The sequence below is a fragment of the Anomaloglossus baeobatrachus genome, chromosome 3 (assembly GCF_048569485.1).
Source record: "Anomaloglossus baeobatrachus isolate aAnoBae1 chromosome 3, aAnoBae1.hap1, whole genome shotgun sequence".
Lineage (NCBI taxonomy): Eukaryota > Metazoa > Chordata > Amphibia > Anura > Aromobatidae > Anomaloglossus > Anomaloglossus baeobatrachus.
In genome coordinates this window covers 457,784,742-457,808,222 of record NC_134355.1, presented here as the reverse complement: position 1 = coordinate 457,808,222, position 23,481 = coordinate 457,784,742, and the positions used below count along the sequence as shown (strand labels likewise).

Genomic DNA, 23,481 nt, shown 5'->3' with positions numbered 1-23,481 from the left:
TTATACATTTTTTTTTCAAAGTTTTCGAGGTAACAGGGTGCTATTGAGCACTCTGTTTCACCCGCATGGTGGTGGAGAGTACAGGCTATAAATAATCAGTTCATTTCTTCTCTCGTCCTCTGGCCGGACCAGGTACCTTGCTATCATGGAATGTGGCAGTGGTCTGCATATACTCTTGTCCATTCGCCCTGCAGAAGATGGTGTGGTCCTCAGGAATGTGACTAATATATATTTTCCTACTTTCTCTCTCCCCTATCTTTCCCTCTCTGTGATATTCATATGTGGGTGTGTGGGCAGGGTTGGAGGGGGGGGTGTAGCTCAAGTACCTGTTCTGGCTGCGGTGCTGTGCTGGGGTCACAAGAGTAGGGGTCGCGTGGCTTCAGACACATGCACCGCACCCTTACTTGTTTTGTGTTCCCTTAATTGGTAGCTGAGACTTAGCTGTATCCTGCACTTTGAACTTTTGGCTAGCCCCTTCCAGCTCCTCCCATTCCTTTTCTGGAGGCAATGCTATTTTTTTCATGTACTTCACTGATTCTCTGCAGCTGCTGCAAGATATCTCTTTCGGTTCTTGTCTAGGTGGATAAGGGTTCGGGTAGGACTGTTGGCGCTTGTGGCTGATGCTGTTATATTCCCCAGCAGTGCTTCTGCACCTCTGTCCTGCTGTGTTATTTCTGCACTACCTCTGAAGCTAGGGAAAACCAGGCTTATCAGGACTCTTTTCTGGGACTGGCAGCAAGCCCTTTGGCCCTTGGGGTACCCAGGGGCCATCAGTGGTTTTTGGATCAAGGAGGTAATTTTCTCAGGTTACAGAATAGTGTTTTCGTCCATCCCTCAAAACTGTTTTTTTGAGGTACCATACCCCAACAACTCTTACCCTAAGTTCAGGTTGTTTTTCTGGCTATCGCCTCCCTAATTTGCGCAGGGGTAGTTATGGAGGTTCCTCCTTCATAAAGGTTCAGGAGTTTTCATTCAAACCTTTTAGTTATCTTCGAAAAGGCTGGCTTAGTGCGACATATTCTGGATTTGAATATGGGTGCACATAAAGCATTTCAGAATGGAGTCCCTCCATTCAATCATCTTGTTCATGGAAGTTGGCAAAGTTTGTGTCATCAATAGACATTCAGGACACTTGTATGTTCCAAAATTCACGGCTCATCAGCATTACGTATGGTTTGCAGTAGGCCAGGATCGTTATAAATTCAGGGCACTACATTTTTGGCTGGCCTCTGCCAGAGTGTTTACGAAGGTGTTAGCTCCAATTATGGCACTTCTCCGCTCCAGTGGTATAGCGGTTAAACCCTATTTACACGACATTCCGGTCAAGGCTCACGGCCACGCTGAAAATTTGAAGAGCCTTGAGATCATTTTGCACACTCTGAATCAATTCAAGTGGATTGTCAACTGGACAAAATCCTTGCTATTTTCCACTCAGCAGCTCTGCTTTTTGAGGATGATCTTCGACACAGCTTTGGGATTGTTTTTTCTTCTGGAAGAAAAAAAGTGATTTTACAGTCCTCCAGTGAGGTTCTGAGATGTTTAGGCAAATAGCCTCTCTGATTTTGCATAAGATTGTTGGGACATATGTTAGTGGCTTTCAAAGTGGTTTCCATTAGGTCAGTTCCATTCAAGGCAGATAGAGCACATTTCTAGTGCTTTGGTCATTGCAGTCCCTGGATTGGCCGGTTCATCTTCTTCTACTATGCTGCAGGTCCCCCCAGGTGGGTGTTAACCCCCTGTTCTGTGTTCCAAAAGTACTCATTTTGCCCCATCCAGTGACAGATATTGTCCATGAATTGGGAGGCAGTGTTTTGATGGTTTTTGGCTCAGGGAACGTGGGACAATTAGGAGAAACTTAACCTGATCAATGCTCTGGAGTGCAGAGCAATCTATTTGGCTCTCCTTCATTGGCAACACCTACTTGTCAGGCTGCCAGTTAGAATTCAGTCAGACAACTCCACAGTGGTAGCATACATCAACTGTCAGATTAAAACTAGAAATCATTCCGCCATGTTGGAGGTGACAGTAATTCTAAGATGGGGAATGCAAAAGAATACAGTCTTGAAAGCACTAAGGAGGCCACGGTGATATATTAGTTCTGTAGATTTATTAAATGTTTACACCCACAATGTGTTTCGATATCACAATATCTTCATCAGGTGGATATGGTCATATCCACCTGATGAAGATATTGTGATATCGAAATGCGTTGTGGCTGTAAACATTTAATAAATCTACAGAACTAATATATCACCATGGCCTCCTTAGCACTTTCAAGACCGTGTTCTTTTGCATTCCCTGGATTCCTTGCCCGTTTTTGGACTAATGGCAAGAGCAGCTTGGCTGAAGGCCAGATTTCAATCAGCACCAGAGACGTCCACTTTCCCCAGTGACCTGTCACATGACCGGCTTCTTAGGATTCCGTTCCCCTGGATGGGCACTACGGGCCGACTCCACAGCGCATTAAACCCTCGTTCTACACCGTGGTTGTGCAGGGCTGCACATCCACATCAGGTGAGCACATTCTAACACTTTCCTTAACATTATCCCGTGGATCCTTCACATGCGCTCCTCTTTTCAAATTCTTCACTAGTAATTCTAAGATGGGCAGAAGACAGAGTCCTTCTGATCTTAATAGTTTACTTTCCTGGGATAGACAATTGGGAGATGGACTTTCTCAGTCACCAGAGGATAGACTTCACCCAGTAGTGTTCAAGCAGATTTGCCTTCCCTGAGGCACTCCTGACATGGTGTTGATGTTATCCAGGTTAAGCCAGAGTGCCAGTGAGATTATGGCTCTTTTACTATTTGAGGGTGGCATTTTTTACAGCCATCACTTCCATTAGAAGGGTGTCTGAATTGGCAGCACTTTGTTCCCACGCACCTTATCTAGTTCTTCATCAGAACATGGTGGATGTTGAGGTTGTTTCGGATTTTTCTTCCTAAGGTGGTTATTGCTTTCCACCTTAATAATGACATTGTGTTGCCTTCTTGTTGTCCTTCTACAGTTTACTCTTAGGAAAAGAGATTACACAGTCTGGATGTGGTTGAGACCGTACGGTATTATTTTCTTTTGGTGATCCGATTCCTTATTTGTTTTACAAAATGGATCTCATAAGGGCCAGGCCATTTCCAAGGCAGCTATCGCTTTCTGAATTAAAGCAACGTTCATTGATGCCTTGAGCCATCTCCGGCAGGGGCCAGGTCACAACGGGGTACATGGACGCTAGGCCGAGAAGTAGCTTCAAGTGTCTTAGTAATTTACCCGACGGGGGTGAAGTCTTCAAGATTCATCCCTCACTCGCTCCAAAATCGGGGTACTAGCACAACGAGGGGATAGGACTTTCCCAAAACACAGTCCACCAAATCCGAAGCGTGAACTCTGAGAGCAAGCTCCCTCTGTTAGCCATATGGGTGAGCGGGACCCAACTAGTTCCAGACTATAGGGTCCAACAGTGAGAAGGTGCCAAGGAAAAGGCCACACGGCAACAAGCAACACCAAGGGCACGGATCCAAGCGTACTCCCTCCCTGCTGCTGTGGTGCTCAGAACTCTGGTTTACAAGTTGTCGGTGTCAGTATTCCTGGACTAAGTGAGTATGCTGAAACCCTTTCCTTCTCAAAACGGCACCCCTGCACTATCACCACCGGGGCACAACCCCCTACCTACGGACGGAGGGGTTAAGCACCTTGCTGCCATACCACATCCACCGGGCTCCCCCTCAATGGCAGCGGTGGTACTTCACCTTACCACACACCGTGGGTGGCGTCACGAACTCCTAACTCCCCTGTACATACTCCCCCTTTTCAAACTCGAGTGTCCGCACTAACCCTCGGGTCCAGAGACCCCTCGAGCCACCGTGGCTCTGGATCCGAGCGGCTCAGCCACTGACACGGGGGCGGTACACTTCTCTATAGATTGCTTTTTTGCTTCTCTTACTGCTTTCTCACCGAACTGAGGAGGCCGGTTCTGGCAGGTGAGGTATAGCCTGCTGGGGAGGAGCTAACAGTTAGTTATATTTACTATTTGTGTCAGCCTCCATGTGGCAGCAGAGTATACCAGGGTTCTGTGTCCCCAAATGAAAACTACTAGAAACAGATTTTACTGTGAGTACCAAAAATCTCATTCTCAGTCTGGTTCAGCTATGACACCAGACACAGCACCATGCACATACACAATGTGGTGTTATTTGCTAAAGTGACAAGATCTGGGAGCTATTCAGTCTGGTATTTATAAGTGTCTTTAGTTCCATAAAGAGTATAGTGAGAACAGAATTGATTTGTTCTACTAAATATGGGTTTCAGGTAAACTATCAATATTCCATTCAGACAAATCCATTTAAAATGACATACCAAAGAGTGCAGCAGAAAAGAGAGTGCACCAAGAGATCTGCAAATATTGAATATATTAAATTTAAATATTTAAAATTCATATGTTTAATTTCTTAAAATATATTTGTGCACACAGGAGGCATAACATTATACAATATACATATATTGAATACATCAAGATTAAACAAATAGTTAAAATATAAATCTTTGTGCCCACTGTGTGCTACATTCTTTCCTGTAAATATAATGCAGTCATAACAGCTTGTACCTATTCACATTTGCTTCAAACTGTTAAGAGCTGTTAGTCAGGTGTTTTTTTTTCCCTTTTTTAAACCTTTTAAATGTATTTTCTTAGCATATAGCTCAAAACTGTATGTAAGAATAGTAAAATAAAAACAGCAATAATTGAAAAGATGCCTCCTGAACTATTGCTAAGGGACTAATGAGAATTCCACCTTTTTTTCCAGAGTGCAGTCAAATTGAGTCTCGATATTTAGTTCCAGGGGACATTATTGTTTTAACTGGCAAGAACTTTTTCATGTCATGTGACGCCATTTTGATCAATGGAACTTGTATTGTCAATGAGGGAATGTTAACAGGTAGGTGACTATCCGAACTACAGACCTGACTGCTAATAAGCATACATAGCTGACCTCACACTATTCAGACTGGCTGTCAAGCTCCTGACTTTTTGCACATTTTCTCGGGTTCCCTCAGGTGAATGTATTCCAGTGACAAAAACACAACTACCACATGGAGATGACACGATGCCATGGAAGCAGTACAGTGGAGAAGATTATAGACGCCATGTCTTGTTTTGTGGTACTGACGTGATAAGGACCGAATCCACTGCACAAGGTCCAGCCAGAGCTGTAGTCTTAAGGACTGGTGAGTCTTCATGACTGCTACCCTCTTTAGATATTACCTATTCCTGGATTATGTCCTTTCTGCTTTTCCATAGATTGCCCATGTATAAATGGTTCACCATGGAGAAATGAAATGCATATGTGCCGCCCCCGTGCCAGCAGCCGGCGTTTAGGGGTGGTGGCTCGAGGGTCTCCGGACCCGGGGGTCTCGCGGACATGCTGAATAAATGGGGGGGCGTAGATATATGGGCTAGGCCATTGCAAGTTCGTGACACCACCCACAGTGTGTGATGAACTGAGACACCACCGCTGCTGTTATGGGGCACCTGGGGGAGATATTGTGCAGCAAGTTGTTAACCCCTCCGTGGGCAGGAGTGGTGGCCCCGGGGCCCGGTGGCTCAGTGGCTCAGTGCAGGGGATGGCGACCGCAGAGGGTGCTGGAGTACTCATGATTAGTAACACACACAAGTCTCTGGTAAACCAAGATGGTGGTGGCCGGTGCCGCGGCCGGTTGTGTTCGGGGTCCCTCACCCGGCTGGTGGTCTCTATCCTTTTCCTGCACTTCTTTGTGTAAGGTGGATGTTCCTAGTATGAAACTCAGGAGTCCGCTCCCGGCTGGATGTGGCCTAAGGAGCCGTGCCCGCAGATGCTGGCCCGTGGGATCTATGGACCTTGGCGGTGACCTCTTATCCCTAATCGGTGGGCTGTTGTCTTCTATGAGGGACTTTGGGTGGGACAGGACCTCTAGTCCTGACCTCAATTGGTTAAATGGTAGGTTCTGGTGCTGGCTTCAGGGTCCGAGTACCCCCCTTTGTGCACGGTTTCCGGTCGGGTCTCCGGTGTAGGTACCGGCAGGCTACAACCCTGTCCCGGTCCACCTCGGTTCTGCCGAGCTGTCTTCCCGTCTCCTGCTGACAGAGACCACCGTCTGCCTCCTAGCCAGTGGCACCAGGCTCCTACCCTGGTACCGTTCAACTTGAACTTCACTGCTGGAGCTAAATCTAGCTCCAGCCCACACTCCTCTCCAAACTGAACTCTAAGCAGAACTGTCTGTTTTCCCACCCTGGGCTGTCTAGACTCCTGAGTGGGCGTGTTCCAACTGCCTGGTCACGCCTACTGGTGTGTCTATCTGTTCCTGGGGGGGTGACTAGGGTTTCTGGTTGGATGTGTGTTTCCTAGTGAGGGATTGGTGTTATGCAGGGGCCTAACTGTGACTACCTGGTTTTGCCAGGGCGTCACACATTATATCAGGATTCATGTTGTATTAACCCTCAACTGGTGAGGTGGGGTTTGCAACATCCCAGGGAAAGTTTGTTCAGCTGGCATTCATTGGAAAATGCTGGTATGAATCATCAATGTATTACATTTTCCGATACTTGTGGGTGTCAAAAATTTGGTATACTCATGTGGAGTCAGTCGCCAATAAGAAAATGATTAAAATAAACGTGATCTTTGCATTTTCTGTAGAAATTAGAGGTTTCTAAACACTGGATTATAGGAAGCCCCACATCACCAGTTGCATGACAAAAATCCCACCTCACCAGTTGAGGGTTAAGTCTGTTTTGTCCATCAATTCACTAATTTCCTGTCTTTACTTTTTTCTTAGGCTTTAATACTACTAAAGGGGATATGGTTCGTTCCATATTGTATCCAAAACCCTTAAACTTCAAGCTGCACAGAGACGTTAAATGGTTTTTCATATTCATGGGCTTTCTGGCTGTTGTTGGAATTTTATATGCAGTCATCATATTTGCACAGAGAAAGGTACTCCGCATTTTACTATCATTGTCGATTTGAAATTAGATGTCTCAAAACAGTTTTCTGTAGAGTGGATGAGCCCCTGGAATTACACTGCAGACTCCATTGTTAAACAAATAAAATAATATCAAGAAAATATAAAAGACCTAGCCATTTATATAATTACAAGAGTCATCATTAATTAATTACATTGAGGTTTGAGTGTTTGTGTGATCCAAGGAACTTATTCACCTGCTGTTTTCGGCATGCCTAATCAATGGGGGTTTTTTTTAGTATTTTTCTTTCTTTTTTACATAATTTTGGGTGTAGTTTTTGGCTTTTATTGGATAAAACATCCAATTTTAAGAAATATTAAGAGGAAAGTGGTCCCCAAATGTTGTAAAATACCTAAAATAACAAAGACAGCAGGTACGTTGGCTGTCCGCTGCTGCTACGGTGTCAGAATTTTAACCGCGACGGTGATGTCATACGACAGCACAAATAACCACTGTACAGTAGCAAATCTCTGAATTAAGCAGCTGAGGTTGATGGCATGAGCTGCTGAGCTCAGTGATTGGCTAAAGTGGTGATGTATGATATCAATGTGACATTACCGTGCCGCCAAAACCCTGACAACAGAGCAGAGGCAGACAGCCATTGATAGACCCGGGAGGGTGATAACCTGCTGTGGTTGTTATTTTAGGTATTTTACAGCAACTGGAGTTCACTTTCCAGAAAGTGGACAACCCTTTTTATCTTGGATAGATTTTTTTTAACATAATTTACTAAGCAATTGAAAATAAATATATTAGGATTTAAAAGGGATAGAGATTTAGAATTTTGTTACTGAGATTGGATGGTAAATGATAGAAAATAACACCTGAAGGTAATTTAAGGACTCTAGAGATCCATGGTTATGACCACGAGCAGGAAACTAACTGACTATATGCATGGTCATAACCATGGATACCTAAGGTCCTTCAATGCCCTGAACATGAGGTAAGTGACATAGTGAATCAGAAGAACTATACTACATCTCTAATTGGAGGTATTTGCTAATATTATTATTATATCTACTACACATAAGGATAGGATCTTGGAGATGAAAATATCCCTTTAAATATCCATGTAGTTAATGTGTTTAGCAGATGTCACTGCTCCTTTGACACGGAGTAATCGAATACATACCCTGCCAGCGCCACATAGTTAAAGGGATGTAATTTTCATCCAGATCCCAATTTATTTAATGCAATAATCTAAACTAATTTCTAATCTACATTTACAGTATTAAAAATTTCCTCTCTTTCCCTAACTGCACTATCTAACTGGTTGTCTTTTACCCCGACTTCCTCTTTCACACTTTGTTTGGGAATCCCAGGGCATGCTGGCATACTCAAACAAAGCATCATTACATAGAAGAGGATGCAGTCGCTGACGCAGCCTTTGCACCCTCCTTGAAATGAAGAGTCATCAGTGACCGCACACTGTCAGTTGCTGGTTGAGATCAGCAGTAATGAGCCAGCATGAGAAAAAAATGCATTATAAGTGTGTGTTCTAGAACTACCAAGTGTACATAGACCAGCACTGGGAAGCCTCAGAATGCACACTAAGGTTGGAGTCACAGATCGCATTGCCCTGCCTGGACTGGCCTCCCATTCTCCTGACAGAAACTTGCAGCTCCATGTATTTCTATGCAGCTGCATGCTTCTGTCAGGAAAGCCAGCGGCCAGTCCAGGCAGGGCAATGCGATACAATCTTTGTGCAAGTGTGACTCCAGCTTAATACACACTAACTGCCCCATCCACCTCCTATTGATTTAAATACTAACAGTATTAGTATTGATTAGATTACTAACAGTATTCAAATCAATATGCGGCTGATGGGGCAGTTCCTGACCATGTCCACCTTACAGTTGATGGAGCTCTGCGGTGCAGCTCCTTAATTGTGCAGTTCCTAATGTTGCTGAGAAAAGCTGATCAGCAGGGATGCCAAGTGTCACTCCCCCGATGATCAGACATTGATGACCTATCCCAAGGATATGCCATCAGTGTTAAAGTAGTTAATAACCTCCTTAAGTTCATCCCTTAATGTAGAACTCATATGTTGTTTTGATATTTTTTTAATAGGTTTCAGCTTGGAGAATCATAGTGGAGTCACTTGTGCTTTTAACATCTGCAATTTGTCCTATTATACCAGCTGCTCTGACAGTGGGAATTCTATACGCTCAAACCAGACTGAAGAAAAAGACTATATTTTGTATCAGTCCAGATAGAATCAACATGTGTGGCCAGCTTAACCTCTTCTGTTTTGACAAGGTAAATATATTTTATATTTTATATTCTTATTTTCTTTTATTTAATTTGCTTCAAACTACATTTACAATATAATATGTATTTGAATATTTTTCTATCCATGTTGTTTATATACCCCAATAGGTCTATTGCTATATATAGATAGCCATTGGGTAAGATATCCTGAGAGAACAGTTTCCCCACTCCAAGACTCGAGCCACCAGCAGATCATGTTTTCCTAGCATTGCACAGATTATGGAATTATCACCTGGGAAATACTAAGGAAATTCTGAAAACATGATCTATTGGTGGCTCTTGCGGACCAGAGTTTTGGAATACTGTGATAAAGTTTATTAAAATGGGTATTCTAAACCAGAAAACCCCATTAACTGGACTTCTTTTTCTTGTTTGAGTGGAGTCATTATGAAATGTTTTCCAATATTTATATTCACTTTCACTATGTTAACATTGGTGAGATCTTCTGCATATTTACAGCAGTACATTTACAGGAATTATGTCTGTACTATCTGAAGTATCAGCTGTTCATAACATCTAACACTCTGCTACAACTGACCGGATATTACTAGTGATGAGCGAGCATGCTTGTAACTACTCGGTACTCGCACGAGTATCGCTGTACTCGGGCTGCTCGGCGGGGACCGAGTAATCTCGCGATACTCATGCTGTACTCGTGGTCTTCATTTCTGCATGTTGGCGCTCTTTTGAGAGCCAGCCCTCATGCAGGGATTGGCTGGCAGACCACTGCAATGCCACAGCCCTGTTAGTTGTGGAATTGCAGTAATTGGCCGGCCTGCACAGCGTGACCGAGCCTTTATACCGGCCGGCGCACTGTGCTCTGCTCACAGCTATCCAGACAGTCAGTGCAGGGAGAGTGTCGCTGATTCAGGGAAAGCTTTGCGGCCCTTTATAGCTTTTTCAGTTGCAGGGCTGCAAACAGTGTGACCAAAAGTCCTTCTCAGGACTATTCTAGTTGTATACAGGCAGGCAGGGTATAGCCAGGTCGGAGTACAGTAGCAGAGTCCTTCTCAGGACTATTGTTGCTATATACAGGCAGGGTATAGCCAGGTCTGAATACAGGCTAGTGACCAGAAGAGTCCTTGTCAGGACTATTGTACCAGTATACAGGCAGGCAGGCAGGCAGGGTAGTGGTGACCGTATACCAGCCTTCATCATATCTGGGGCTGGTGTACACAGTGTAAAACAGTCCAGATAGTGTCTGACTTGTCTGTAATTGTCGCTCCCCAAAAAAACCTGTTAGGTTCTTATTGCGTCCGTGCTTGGTTTTTAAAACCGCACGTGTGTGCCTGTTGGTGGCAGCGTACAGGTGCACTTGTGTGCAATTTCCACAAACTTTGATATAACGCACAAGTAGTGAATATACACGTCAGCAGTGCACAGCATTGCAAAATGCGCAAGGGCATTGGCAAGGAACAAGGAAGTGGACGTGATGGTGGTGCAGGCAGAGGCCGAGGTCGTGGGCAAGCTCTAATTTCGCCACAACAAAGGGCCACATCTAGTCGCTCGCACGTCCTGTCCCAAATTCTTGGGGACCGCAGCAGTACACCGCTCTTGAACCAAGACCAGTGTCAACAGGTTGTTAGTTGGATAGCAGATAATGCTTCCAGTCAGATTGGCACCACCACAAACACTCTGTCTTCCACACGGTCAAGTGTCAGTAGCCGTGATACTGCACCGCACATTTCTGAACCTGATCCTCCTTCCTACCACCAGGCTGAGTACACGTCCTCCTCGGACATTAATGATCCCACACTTGGACACTCGGAAGAGCTGTTCACGTTTCCATTCACACATTCTGGCCTCTCGCCAGCTCATATTGAAGTGGGTCATGAGGAGATCGTCTGTACAGATGGCCAAATATTTGAGCAGCCACGTTCTCACGAAGTTGGCAACGTGTCTCAACAAGTGGTGGACGATGATGAGACACAATTGTCAGGAAGTCAGGAGGAGGAGCAGGGTGCGGAAGAGGAAGACGACGTGGTGGATGATCCAGTAACTGACCCAACCTGGCAGGAGGATATGCAGAGCGAGGACAGCAGTGCACAGGGGGAGGGAGGCGTAGCATCACAACAGGCAGTAAGAAGCAGGGTGGTGGCCCCAGGCAGAAGTCAGGCAACCGTTCCCCGGAACAACACGACGACACAAGGTGCCTGTACAAATGTTAGGTCTTCCCGAGTCTGGCAGTTTTTTAAGTTGGATCCAGATGATTCAAAAAAGGCCATTTGCAACACCTGCCGTGCCAGCATCAGCAGGGGTACCAAAACTAGCAGCCTGACCACCACCAGCATGATCAGGCACATGTCAGCCAAGCACCCGACTTTGTGGGAAGTACAACAGAGACGAGGAGCAGTGCTTGCTGATGTCACTGCTACGTCTTCGCTAGTTGTGCATGCGAGCCAATCCCCTGTCCATGCTGCCTGCGAACAAGCCTCCTCCACTCCTGCACCTGCAGTTGCCTACGCAGAAAGAACACCATCATCAAGCACGTCCTTGTCCCAGCGCAGCGTTCAGTTATCCATTCAGCAAACCTTTGAACGCAGGCGCAAATACACTGCCAACACCCCACATGCCACAGTTCTAAATGCTAACATTTCGCGACTGCTTGCGCTGGAAATGTTGCCTTTTAGGCTGGTGGAGACAGAAGCATTCCGTGACCTGATGGCGGCAGCTGTCCCACGTTACTCGGTCCCCAGCCGCCACTATTTCTCCCGGTGTGCCGTCCCCGTGTTGCATAACCACGTGTCACAAAACATCACACGTGCCCTGAACAACGCTGTTTCACCCAAGGTCCACCTAACCACAGACACGTGGACAAGTGCTTGTGGGCAAGGCCGCTAAATCTCGTTGACGGCACACTGGGTTAATATTGTGGAAGCTGGGACCCAGTCTGAGCGAGGGACGGAACACGTCCTTCCCACACCAAGGTTTGCAGGCCCTACCTCAGTCAGTGTTTCACCCACACTCTACAGCTCCGGAATGTCATGCTCTTCAGCCTCCTCCTCCTCCTGCGCATCCTCATCCACTGTACCCTCCACACCAGTCACAAGCTGGAAGCACTGCAGCACTGCCTCGGCGAAGCGGCAACAGGCTGTGCTGAAGCTAATCTGCATAGGTGACAAACCCCACAATGCAGAAGAGGTGTGGACAGCTCTGAAACAGCAGGCAGATCACTGGCTCACACCTCTGAACCTAAAGCCAGGAAAGGTCGTGTGTGACAATGGCCGGAACCTGGTGGCGGCTTTGAGGCGAGGCCAGCTGACACATGTTCCATGCGTGGCCCATGTGCTCAACCTCGTGGTTCAGTGGTTTCTAAAGTCATACCCAGAGCTGTCTGATCTGCTGGTAAAAGTTCGCCGCCTGTCTGCACATTTTCGAAAGTCACCTACTGCTTCAGCCGGCCTTGCCGGCTTTCAGCGCAGTTTGCATCTTCCGGCTCACAGACTGGTGTGTGATGTCCCCACGCGTTGGAATTCAACTCTGCACATGTTGGTCAGGATATGTGAGCAGAAGAGGGCAGTTGTTGAGTACCTGCATCACCTAAGCCGTCGGGAAATGGGTCAAACTCCACACATAACACCTGAGGAGTGGAGATGGATGTCAGACCTATGTACCATCCTCCAAAACTTTGAGGACTCCACCAAGATGGTGAGTGGTGATGACGCCATTATTAGCGTCACCATACCGCTACTCTGCCTTCTAAAACGGTCTCTGCTGAAAAACAAACATGATGCATTGCAGGCGGAGCGCGATGAGTTGCAGCAAGAAACAGTAGTGGGTGTGGGTGATGATAACACACAGCCCAGCCTCGTCTCATCACAACGTGCAGTGGAGGACTATGACGAGGAGGAGGATGAAGACATGGAGCAACTCTCCGGCCAAATTGAGGATATGACATGCACACCAGTCATATCCTCGGTTCAGCGTGGCTGGCCAGAGGACAGGGTAGATGAGGAGAAGGAGGAGGAGGAGGAGGACATTATGTTCAGTCATCTTGTTGGTCAGGCTACTGAAGTCCTGGCTGTTAAGAGTCTGGCGCACATGGCTGACTTTATGGTAAGCTGCCTGTCTCGTGACCCTCGCGTTAAGAACATCTTGGCCGACAATCATTACTGGTTGGTAACACTGTTAGACCCACGCTACAAGGAGAACTTTTTGTCTCTTATTCCCGTGGAGGAGAGGTCAACCAAAATGCAGCAGTTCCGGAAGGCCATAGTCACGGAAGTAGGCAAAGCATTCCCCTCACAAAACGCTAGCGGCATAGGTCATGAATCAGTGGACAACCGAGGCGTACAGCCGAGAGAGGCACAAGTCCAATCCGCCAGAGGTAGGGGAACAGTCTTTAAGATGTGGGACAGTTTTCTCAGCCCCTCACGTACCACAGCCCCTGAGGTGCGGGGTAGTGCCACAAGAAATCCTAAGTTTGCCCAGATGCTGAAGGAGTACCTTGCAGATCGAACAACTGTACTCCGACATTCCTTTGTGCCTTACAATTATTGGGTATCCAAGCTGGACACGTGGCATGAATTGGCTCTCTACGCCTTGGAAGTCCTGGCCTGCCCTGCTGCTAGCGTTTTGTCAGAGCGTGTTTTTAGTGCCGCAGGTGGAATCATTACAGATAAACGCACCCGCCTGTCAACTGAAAATGCTGACAGGCTGACTCTGATCAAGATGAACAAGGGTTGGATTGGGCCAGACTTCACCACACCACCAGCAAATGAGAGCGGAATTTAAAGTTTGCCATGTACCTCCACTCACCCATGGGTACACACTTCTGGACTTTGGATAATCGCTGGACTGCTCCTCCTTCTCCTCATGCGCCACCATGATGATGACCGTTACAAATTGCAATACTTAGGCCTTTGTTTCAGGTATACCCCCAGTGGTAAATTTTTTCGCCCATTCTTTGCAGAATGGACATTACAACGACAGGAGACCCGCTCCTTTGCAATGGGAACAATGTTTTGAGGCCCTCATGCACGTCTCTACCCAGGGACAACGTGGAGCCTCCCAATTTTTGGCTGCCCTGCCCAAGGGCTATACTATAATACACCCACTTCCTGACAATGGACACTTAATGTTTTGAGGCCCTCATGCACGTCTCTACCCAGGGACAACGTGGAGCCTCCCAATTTTTGGCTGCCCTGCCTAAGGGCTATACTATAATACACCCACTTCCTGACAATGGACACTTAATGCTTTGAGGCCCTCATGCACGTCTCTACCCAGGGACAACGTGGAGCCTCCCAATTTTTGGCTGCCCTGCCTAAGGGCTATACTATAATACACCCACTTCCTGACAATGGACACTTAATGTTTTGAGGCCCTCATGCATGTCTCTACCCAGGGACAACGTGGAGCCTCCCAATTTTTGGCTGCCCTGCCTAAGGGCTATACTACAATAGACCCACTTCCTTCCAATGGGCACTTCAGGTTTACAGGCCCTCATGCACGTCTCTATCCAGGGACAACGTGGAGCCTCCCAATTTTTGGCTGCCCTGCCTAAGGGCTATACTACAATAGACCCACTTCCTTACAATGGGCACTTCGGGTTTACAGGCCATCATGCACGTCTCTATCCAGGGACAATGTGGAGCCTCCCAATTTTTGGCTGCCCTGCCTAAGGGCTATACTACAATAGACCCACTTCCTTACAATGGGCACTTCAGGTTTACAGGCCCTCATGCACGTCTGTATGCAGGGGCATTGGTGAACCTCACAATTTTGGACTGCCCTGGCAAAGGAAAATACTACAAAGACTCACTTCCTCAAAATGGGCACATTAGACTCAGAGGCCTTTATGTACGTCTCTTCTCAGGGACATCGGAGTGCCACACAATGTTTTCACGTAAAATCTTTCATGTATTAATCTCAAAAAGTAACATACACCAGCTCTATCTCACTATTGGGTATGTGCCCTTAACATTTCCGCCATGAAAAATCATTTTGGGGTCATTTTGGAAGGTTTTCTGGTGAGTCCGTAAAAATGGCGTAAAACGCGGACAAAATTGTTCACAGCTGTGACTTTTCAGTGATAAATGCTTCAAGGGGTCTTCCGCATGCTGTTGCCATGTCATTTGAGCACTCTTCTGAGACTTTTGTGACATTTTTAGGGTTTCTCCATGCTGCCGGGGGGTCATTTCACAAAAATACTCGGGTCTCCCATAGGATAACATTGGGCTCGTTGCTCGGGCCGAGTACACGAGTATCTTGGGAGGCTCGGCCCGAGCTTCGAGCACCCGAGCTTTTTAGTACTCGCTCATCACTAGATATTACTTAATTCCGATCATCTCAATAATCCCTTAAATGCCACTGTAAATAACCTCTGCAGAATCTAAGCAGTTAGAGAGAATAGATTCCTATAAAATCAGTACTACAGAAGGCTCTGAATAAGGGAGAGCCTAATACTCTACATACCTGACTGTGTCATTTCCGATGCGCAGAATGGCCATCATCTGACGAGCTACTTTACCTGTGTGTGATGCCCTGGCAAAACTAGGTTGTCACAGAGCCTGCACAAATCCACCAAAATGCAGGCCATTCTCCTCTTTGGCACCAACACAGTCCATATGTGGCGCCCTGGACAAGCCAGGTCGTCACAGAACTACACCAACACACCCCACACCCCGGTTAGGCACACCGAAGCCAAACACAAAATCCTTGTTGCCTTCCTCCAGGGGCTGATGTCCACACCAGGGGGTGGGCCAGGCGGTTGGTCCCGCTCACCGAGGAGTTCACAGTCCTGGAGGCGGGAAAAGGAGAGAGAGCAGTTTTGAAGTTTGAGGAGTGAGGAAGTAAAGTGGTAGAAGAGCAGTCTGAAGGCGGTCCGGGCATGTGGCCCGGACGGAACAGCAAGGTTGGCAGACGGTGGTGACCGTCTGCAGGAGAGGCTAATTGGAGCAAACGGTATGGATCGTGGACGGGTGGTGGCCCGGCGGTACCGGATCAGAGAGTAAAGAGAAGCCAGCACCATCCGGCAGGGATTACGGACCCCGACAAGGTTAGGAGTCGCCGCTAAATTTGTCAAATCCGTTAGCGAAGGGAACCTCCGGGGTTTCCCAGCAGTCAAGACCCGATTGAAGGCAAACGCTCAAACCGTAGAGGGAAACACAGTCACCGCCAAGGCTACAGTTCCCAGGGCCAGAGCCTGCGGGCAAAAGGGGCTCCCTCAGCCTCCATCCAAGCTGGGGAGCGGGTTACCGGTGGCAAGCCATTGGAACCGTAACACAGCACAGGTGCAGGGAAAGGCAGTCACCATCAACCTGTCGGGAGGAGAAACACCGCAGCCATCTGTGGGACCCGTCCATCCAGCCATTTGTTTTACCGGAGACTTTGCATTCGTCATTGGCTGAGTGAGTACCACCGTGCCGTGTGGCACAGAGCTGCCCCCGTGACCCTGCACCTCACCAGACCCCATAACCCGCCTGCCATACATCCCTACCTCCCTCACCGGACCCCGGGACAACCAACCCCCTACCCACGGAGGGGAGAACCAACATCCAAGCTGCTCCCCGTCATCGCTCCCGGGATCCCCGTCCAGAGCAGCGGTGGTGTCACCAATCCCACCACAACCGTGGGTGGCGTCACGGACAATATCCCTAAACCCAAACCACCCCCTATCACTCACGGGTGAGGAACGCCGCTCGAGTCCCCGGGATCTGGCCCACAGCTCGAGCCACCACCGAGCAGCGGCAGCAGCAGCCGGACCCGAGCAGTGGGTGAGCGCAGCGTCCCCTCCTCCGCCCGTGGCAACTTGGCATCACGAACAGGATCTTACCGTTCTGCCGGCTGGTAGAAGTGCGCCTTGAGAAGAATTTTGAGAAGCCGCCATTTTGGGTGCGAAAAGTCCCCGCTCAAGCTTCTTCCCGAGTAGTGGAGGCGCGAAAGCCGAAACCCCGCCCCTATAGAGGAGGAGCCGGAAAAAGACTAAGGGGGACGGATGGCGTCTGGCCGCATGTTGCCCGCGGCTATAAAAGCAGGGACGCCAGGACCCTGCGGCCATCTTTTTGTTGGTTCCTGGAAGAGGCCTCCGCAGAAATGTACCAGCCGTTCCGCAGCACCGTAGCCCCCGCGCCTGGAACCGCGGCGTGGGTGGAGGTCCGGACCGCCCAGCTACAACAAAGGCTGCAGATCCGCATGCAGCTCCTCCTGGAGGAGTGGGAGGCCGACATGGCGGAGGTGGTAGCGGCTATAAGGAGACGCAAGGAGGAGGATTTAAAGGAGTGGGTAAGAGACCCACGTCCCTGTATTCCGGAAGGATCGGCCATTGCGGCTGAGGGGCCCGGCCCGCGCCTGCTCACCCTGCCGCCTCCCTCGCTATCTGTGTTAGTCGTTACTGCCCGCCACTAGGCCCGCTACCCGACCAACCGGTAGCGGCACCCCGCCTGCCCGCCCAAGCGGACCGATCTGCAGCCGAGGCCTGTGACCATGCAGCACTGCTCCCTTGGAAGACGCCGAAGGCCGAGCCCGTTGTTGAAGCTGTACCAGAGGCACCGCTGATCGTGCCTGACCCCGCATCGGCCCCGGCGGCCCGTCTCGTGCAGGAGGAGGCGGAGGTTCGGCGGGAAAGGATCCCTGTGCCCATTCCCTACACCTCGGCTGAGGTTGCGCCGGGTCACCACTGCAAAGCAGCACCCCAGGCCAAGTCACCGCGGGACCTTCCACCCAGATTGCCAGTGGTCGGCAGTGTCCAGGAGGTCTCGCGGGGCCCGACCCGTGTGCAGGGGCTCGCAGCGGCCCCGTATTGGGACAGGGAACTGACACCGCTGGGCCTGGAGATTGCCGAGAGGGAGAGAAGGAAGGCGGAGCTGGTGGCCCGCACGATCCGGGAAAAGGAAAGCCTTCGCCAAGCGACCTTCCGTGTCCAAGGCCCGCTCTATGAAGGGCAAGTGAGGAGGTTTGATGTCCGTCGGGGCTATGGCTTTATATACGAGCCGGGCCTGGAGGCCGAAGTCTTTGTGGCCCGACGGGATGTCAACGCCCATCAACCGGAAGATCACCCGGGCCTCAACCTGATGCCAGGAGACTTGGTGCAGTACACCAGGCACTGCGGGGAGAGGGGTTGGTTCGCGCTGGATGCAAAGCTGAGGGGCGGTCAAGAGGCCCGAATGCCAGCCCAGCTCCCTCCTCCGGTCGCCACCGTGAACTTAAAGTGAAAGTCAGCGGTCCTCCGCTGCCAGTTGTCCCCGTTGGGACCACCAGTACCGTTTGAAAGTTTGAGAATGATAAGTGAAAATGATCAACCGAAAGTTTACCTGATTAACAACCGTGATTGAACCAGTCGTTGCCGGCAACTGTTGTCCCTGTGGGGACTGTCTTTGATCCTTGCGTAAGGAACTGCTACGGACAAGCCCGAGACCTTGCAGGGCAACCACGAACTTGTGGAATGTAAATAAAAATGTTGGGCTTGATACCGTGACCGCCTCCGGAGAGGCTGATTTGGAGGATGGGCCTGGAGGAAAGGGATGGCCCAGGCCCGCCACTACCGTAACCGGTGGCGATCCTTCGGGGGTTCAGGGGTCCCCATGGACGAGGGTCCCCTGAAAGGGACAGAACCCGCTCGGGCAACTTGGTGATGGACTGGGGTCAAGGGGTGCTGCCCATTTGCTTAGGGGCAGCATCAGGGCCAGGTTGCTTGGGTGGGAGAAGAGCGGAAGCCGTAACCGTATTTATTAAAAATGTTGGTAACGTTCAAGAAATGTGCCTCCCGATGTGGGAAGATTGAAAAATGCTTGTTTACATGTTTTACCATTTTTTATCTTTTACAGTTAAAATAAAACCGGTGATGGACGGGCAGCCCGCGGACGGTCTGCATTTTACTAAGGGGGAATGTGGCGCCCTGGACAAGCCAGGTTGTCACAGAACTACACCAACACACCCCACACACCGGCTAGGCACACCGAAGCCAAACACAAAATTCTTGTTGCCTTCCTCCAGGGGCTGATGTCCACACCAGGGGGTGGGCCAGGCGGTTGGTCCCGCCCACTGAGGAGTTCACAGTCCTGGAGGCGTGAAAAGGAGAGAGAGCAGTTTTGAAGTTTTAGGAGTGAGGAAGTAAATTGGTAGAAGAGCCGTCTGAAGGCGGTCCAGGTGTGTGGCCCGGACGGTACAGCAAGGTTCGCAGACGGTGGTGACCGTCTGCAGGAGAGGCTAATTGGAGCAAACCGTATGGACCGTGGACGGGCGGTGGCCCAGCGGTACCGGATCGGAGAGTAAAGAGAAGCCAGCACCATCCGGCAGGGCTTACAGACCCCGACAAGGCTAGGAGTCGCCGTTAAATTTGTCAAATCCGTTAGCGAAGGGAACCTCCGGGGTTTCCCAGCAGTCAAGACCCGATTTGAAGGCAACCGCTCAAACCATAGAGGGAAACACAGTCACCGCCAAGGCTACAGTTCCCAGGGCCAGAGCATGCGGGGAAAAGGGGCTCCCTCAGCTTCCATCCAAGCTGGGGAGTGGGTTACCGGTGGGAAGCCATTGGAACCGTAACACAACACAGGTGCAGGGAAAGGCAGTCACCATCAACCTGCCGGGAGGAGAAACACCGCAGCCATCTGTGGGACCCGTCCATCCAGCAGTTTGTTTTACCGGAGACTTTGCATTCTTCATTGGCTGAGTGAGTACCACCGTGCCGTGCGGCACAGCGCTGCCCCCGTGACCCTGCACATCACCAGGCCCCGTAACCCGCCTGCTATACATCCCTACCTCCCTCACCGAGCCCTGGGACAACCAACCAACCAACCAACCAACCAACCAACCCTACCCACGGAGGGGAGAACCAACATCCAAGCTGCTTCCCGTCATCGCTCCCGGGATCCCCGTCCAGAGCAGCGGTGGTGTCACCAATCTCACCACAACCGTGGGTGGCGTCACGGACAATATCCCTAAACCCAAACCACCCCCTTTTCACTCATGGGAGAGGAACGCCGCTCGAGTCCCCGGGATCCGGCCCACCGCTCGAGCCACCACCGAGCAGCGGCAGCAGCAGCCGGACGCGAGCAGTGGGTGAGCGCAGCGTCCCCTCCTCCGCCCGCGACACATACACAGGTATACACCAGCCAATCAGGACCAGCACCCCCCCAGGACAATGGGAGGGATCGAGGAGAAGAGCTCAGGAAGTGACAGAGAGGAGTGTGAGACAGTTCGAGCTGTAGTCAGTGGAGAGCTGACAGGAGGGAGTTGGATCTCCCTGGAGAAGGTGGTAGTTGGGGTTGGAGCCCTAGACTACCGGACTATGTGGCAGTGAGGGCCACAGGCACGGATATCCGGTCGCGGGGAACCTGAGGCCGACCGGGGCAGGGTTGTAGCCCGCCGGTGCCGACAGAGGGGATCCAGTCTGGAGGCCATTCAAGCGGACTAGTCCAGACAAGAGGGAGACAGACAGAAAGTGCAGAAGAAAGAGCCCCTGGCTGTATATCTGAGTGTGGGACCCGAATGCAACCGCTGGAGGCTACCGGTCACTGGCAACTTGGTTTACAATACAGACTGTGTTTACTGATCCTCCAAATCATCAGCAGCTCATCCAGCACCACGACAACCTAACTGTGAGTCTTAAGCTCCCTGCAATCCCTCACCATTCCCTGGGCCCTGGGAGTACACCTCCCCTACCTGTAGAGGGGATTCCATCCTGCTGCCCTGCTCCATCAGCCCCAGGTGTCCCATCACTAGGCAGCAGCGGTGCTACCAACTCTCACCGCAACCCACGGGTGGCGTCACTGACAAAGACTCTATCCCCTGTAAATAACCCCTTTTCACTCGTGGGCGATGGACGGCTGCGCAAGCCCTGGATCCGGTTGCCACTCGAGCCACAGCAAGCGCCTGAATCTGAGGACCTTGAGCGGCCCCCCTGTTGTGGTCTGTCCCCTGCTCGCCACATGTGCACTTGCTCCCCCTCCCCCACTACCGCAGTCTCTATTCACAGACATACAGTTAGGTCCAGGAATATTTGGATAGTGACACAATTTTCGCGAGTTGGGCTCTGCATGCCACCACATTGGATTGGAAATTAAACCTCTACAACAGAATTCAAGTGCAGATTGTAACGTTTAATTTGAAGGTTTGAACAAAAATATCTGATAGAAATTGTAGGAATTGTACACATTTCTTTACAAACACTCCACATTTTAGGAGGTCAAAAGTAATTGGACAAATAAACCAAACCCAAAAAAAAATTGTTATTTTCAATATTTTGTTGCGAATCCTTTGGAGGCAATCACTGCCTTAAGTCTGGAACCCATGGACATCACCAAACGCTGGGTTTCCTCCTTCTTAATGCTTTGCCAGGCCTTTACAGCCGCAGCCTTCAGGTCTTGCTTGTTTGTGGGTCTTTCCGTCTTAAGTCTGGATTTGAGCAAGTGAAATGCATGCTCAATTGGGTTAAGATCTGGTGATTGACTTGGCCATTGCAGAATGTTCCACTTTTTTGCACTCATGAACTCCTGGGTAGCTTTGGCTGTATGCTTGGGGTCATTGTCCATCTGTACTATGAAGCGCCGTCCGATCAACTTTGCGGCATTTGGCTGAAACTGGGCTGAAAGTATATCCCGGTACACTTCAGAATTCATCCGGCTACTCTTGTCTGCTGTTATGTCATCAATAAACACAAGTGACCCAGTGCCATTGAAAGCCATGCATGCCCATGCCATCACGTTGCCTCCACCATGTTTTACAGAGGATGTGGTGTGCCTTGGATCATGTGCCGTTCCCTTTCTTCTCCAAACTTTTTTCTTCCCATCATTCTGGTACAGGTTGATCTTGGTCTCATCTGTCCATAGAATACTTTTCCAGAACTGAGCTGGCTTCATGAGGTGTTTTTCAGCAAATTTAACTCTGGCCTGTCTATTTTTGGAATTGATGAATGGTTTGCATCTAGATGTGAACCCTTTGTATTTACTTTCATGGAGTCTTCTCTTTACTGTTGACTTAGAGACAGATACACCTACTTCACTGAGAGTGTTCTGGACTTCAGTTGATGTTGTGAACGGGTTCTTCTTCACCAAAGAAAGTATGCGGCGATCATCCACCACTGTTGTCATCCGTGGACGCCCAGGCCTTTTTGAGTTCCCAAGCTCACCAGTCAATTCCTTTTTTCTCAGAATGTACCCGACTGTTGATTTTGCTACTCTGAGCATGTCTGCTATCTCTCTGATGGATTTTTTCTTTTTTTTCAGCCTCAGGATGTTCTGCTTCACCTCAATTGAGAGTTCCTTAGACCGCATGTTGTCTGGTCACAGCAACAGCTTCCAAATGCAAAACCACACACCTGTAATCAACCCCAGACCTTTTAACTACTTCATTGATTACAGGTTAACGAGGGAGATGCCTTCAGAGTTAATTGCAGCCCTTAGAGTCCCTTGCCCAATTACTTTTGGTCCCTTGAAAAAGAGGAGGCTATGCATTACAGAGCTATGATTCCTAAACCCTTTCTCCGATTTGGATGTGCAAACTCTCATATGGCAGCTGGGAGTGTGCACTTTCAGCCCATATTATATATATAATTGTATTTCTGAACATGTTTTTGTAAACAGCTAAAATAACAAAACTTGTGTCACTGTCCAAATATTTCTGGACCTAACTGTATATTAGAGTAATGCATGCAAGCTTTTTTACCAGAAGAAGGTCAGTGCCATAGATATTCTTTTTGTTTGATGATTGCTTTGCTCCCCCCTGGACTGGGATCATCAGCTGAACACTACCTGTCATTTTTTATTTGTGCCGGATTGCCCTGAGTACGTTGAATAACTCTATTTGTTATAGTGAAGAGATAGCATATTTTCTCTTTTGATGCCTCTACTGTATCTTGGTCTCATCTGTCCACAAACGCTTTCCCAGAAGGATTTTGACTAACGTACATTTTGATAAACTGCAATCTAGATTTTTATGTCTCTGTATCAGCAGTTGAGTCCTCCTGGTCTCCTGCCATAGCATTTCATTTCATTCAAATGTTGATGGATAGTTGCACTGACACTGATGCACTCTGAGTTTGAATTTGTTTGGAACTTAATTGAGGCTGATTATCCAGCATTCAGACTATACTGAGTTGCAACTTTTCATCACTGTATTTTTGCCTAGCACATCCACGGAGATTAGCTACAGTGCATGGGTTATATTCTTCTTGGTTATGTTCCGCACCGTGGACAAAGGAACATCAAGATCTCTGATGATGGACTTGAGATTGTTGATATTTTGCAGCAATTTTTATTCTCAAGTCCCCAGACAGTTCTCT

At 49.0% G+C, this 23,481-nt stretch overlaps 1 protein-coding gene across 1 annotated transcript in view; it reads left to right on the top strand.

Moving 5' to 3' along the window:
- The window catches only part of LOC142296643 (putative cation-transporting ATPase 13A4), a 192,950-nt gene that overhangs the window by 99,086 nt on the left and 70,383 nt on the right, over nucleotides 1–23,481 (top strand). Inside the window, exons 9-12 of the mRNA XM_075340496.1 lie at nucleotides 4,798–4,929; nucleotides 5,048–5,218; nucleotides 6,803–6,960; nucleotides 9,060–9,248. Coding sequence (XP_075196611.1) covers nucleotides 4,798–4,929; nucleotides 5,048–5,218; nucleotides 6,803–6,960; nucleotides 9,060–9,248 — 650 coding nt within the window. The remainder of the gene's footprint in view (nucleotides 1–4,797; nucleotides 4,930–5,047; nucleotides 5,219–6,802; nucleotides 6,961–9,059; nucleotides 9,249–23,481) is intronic.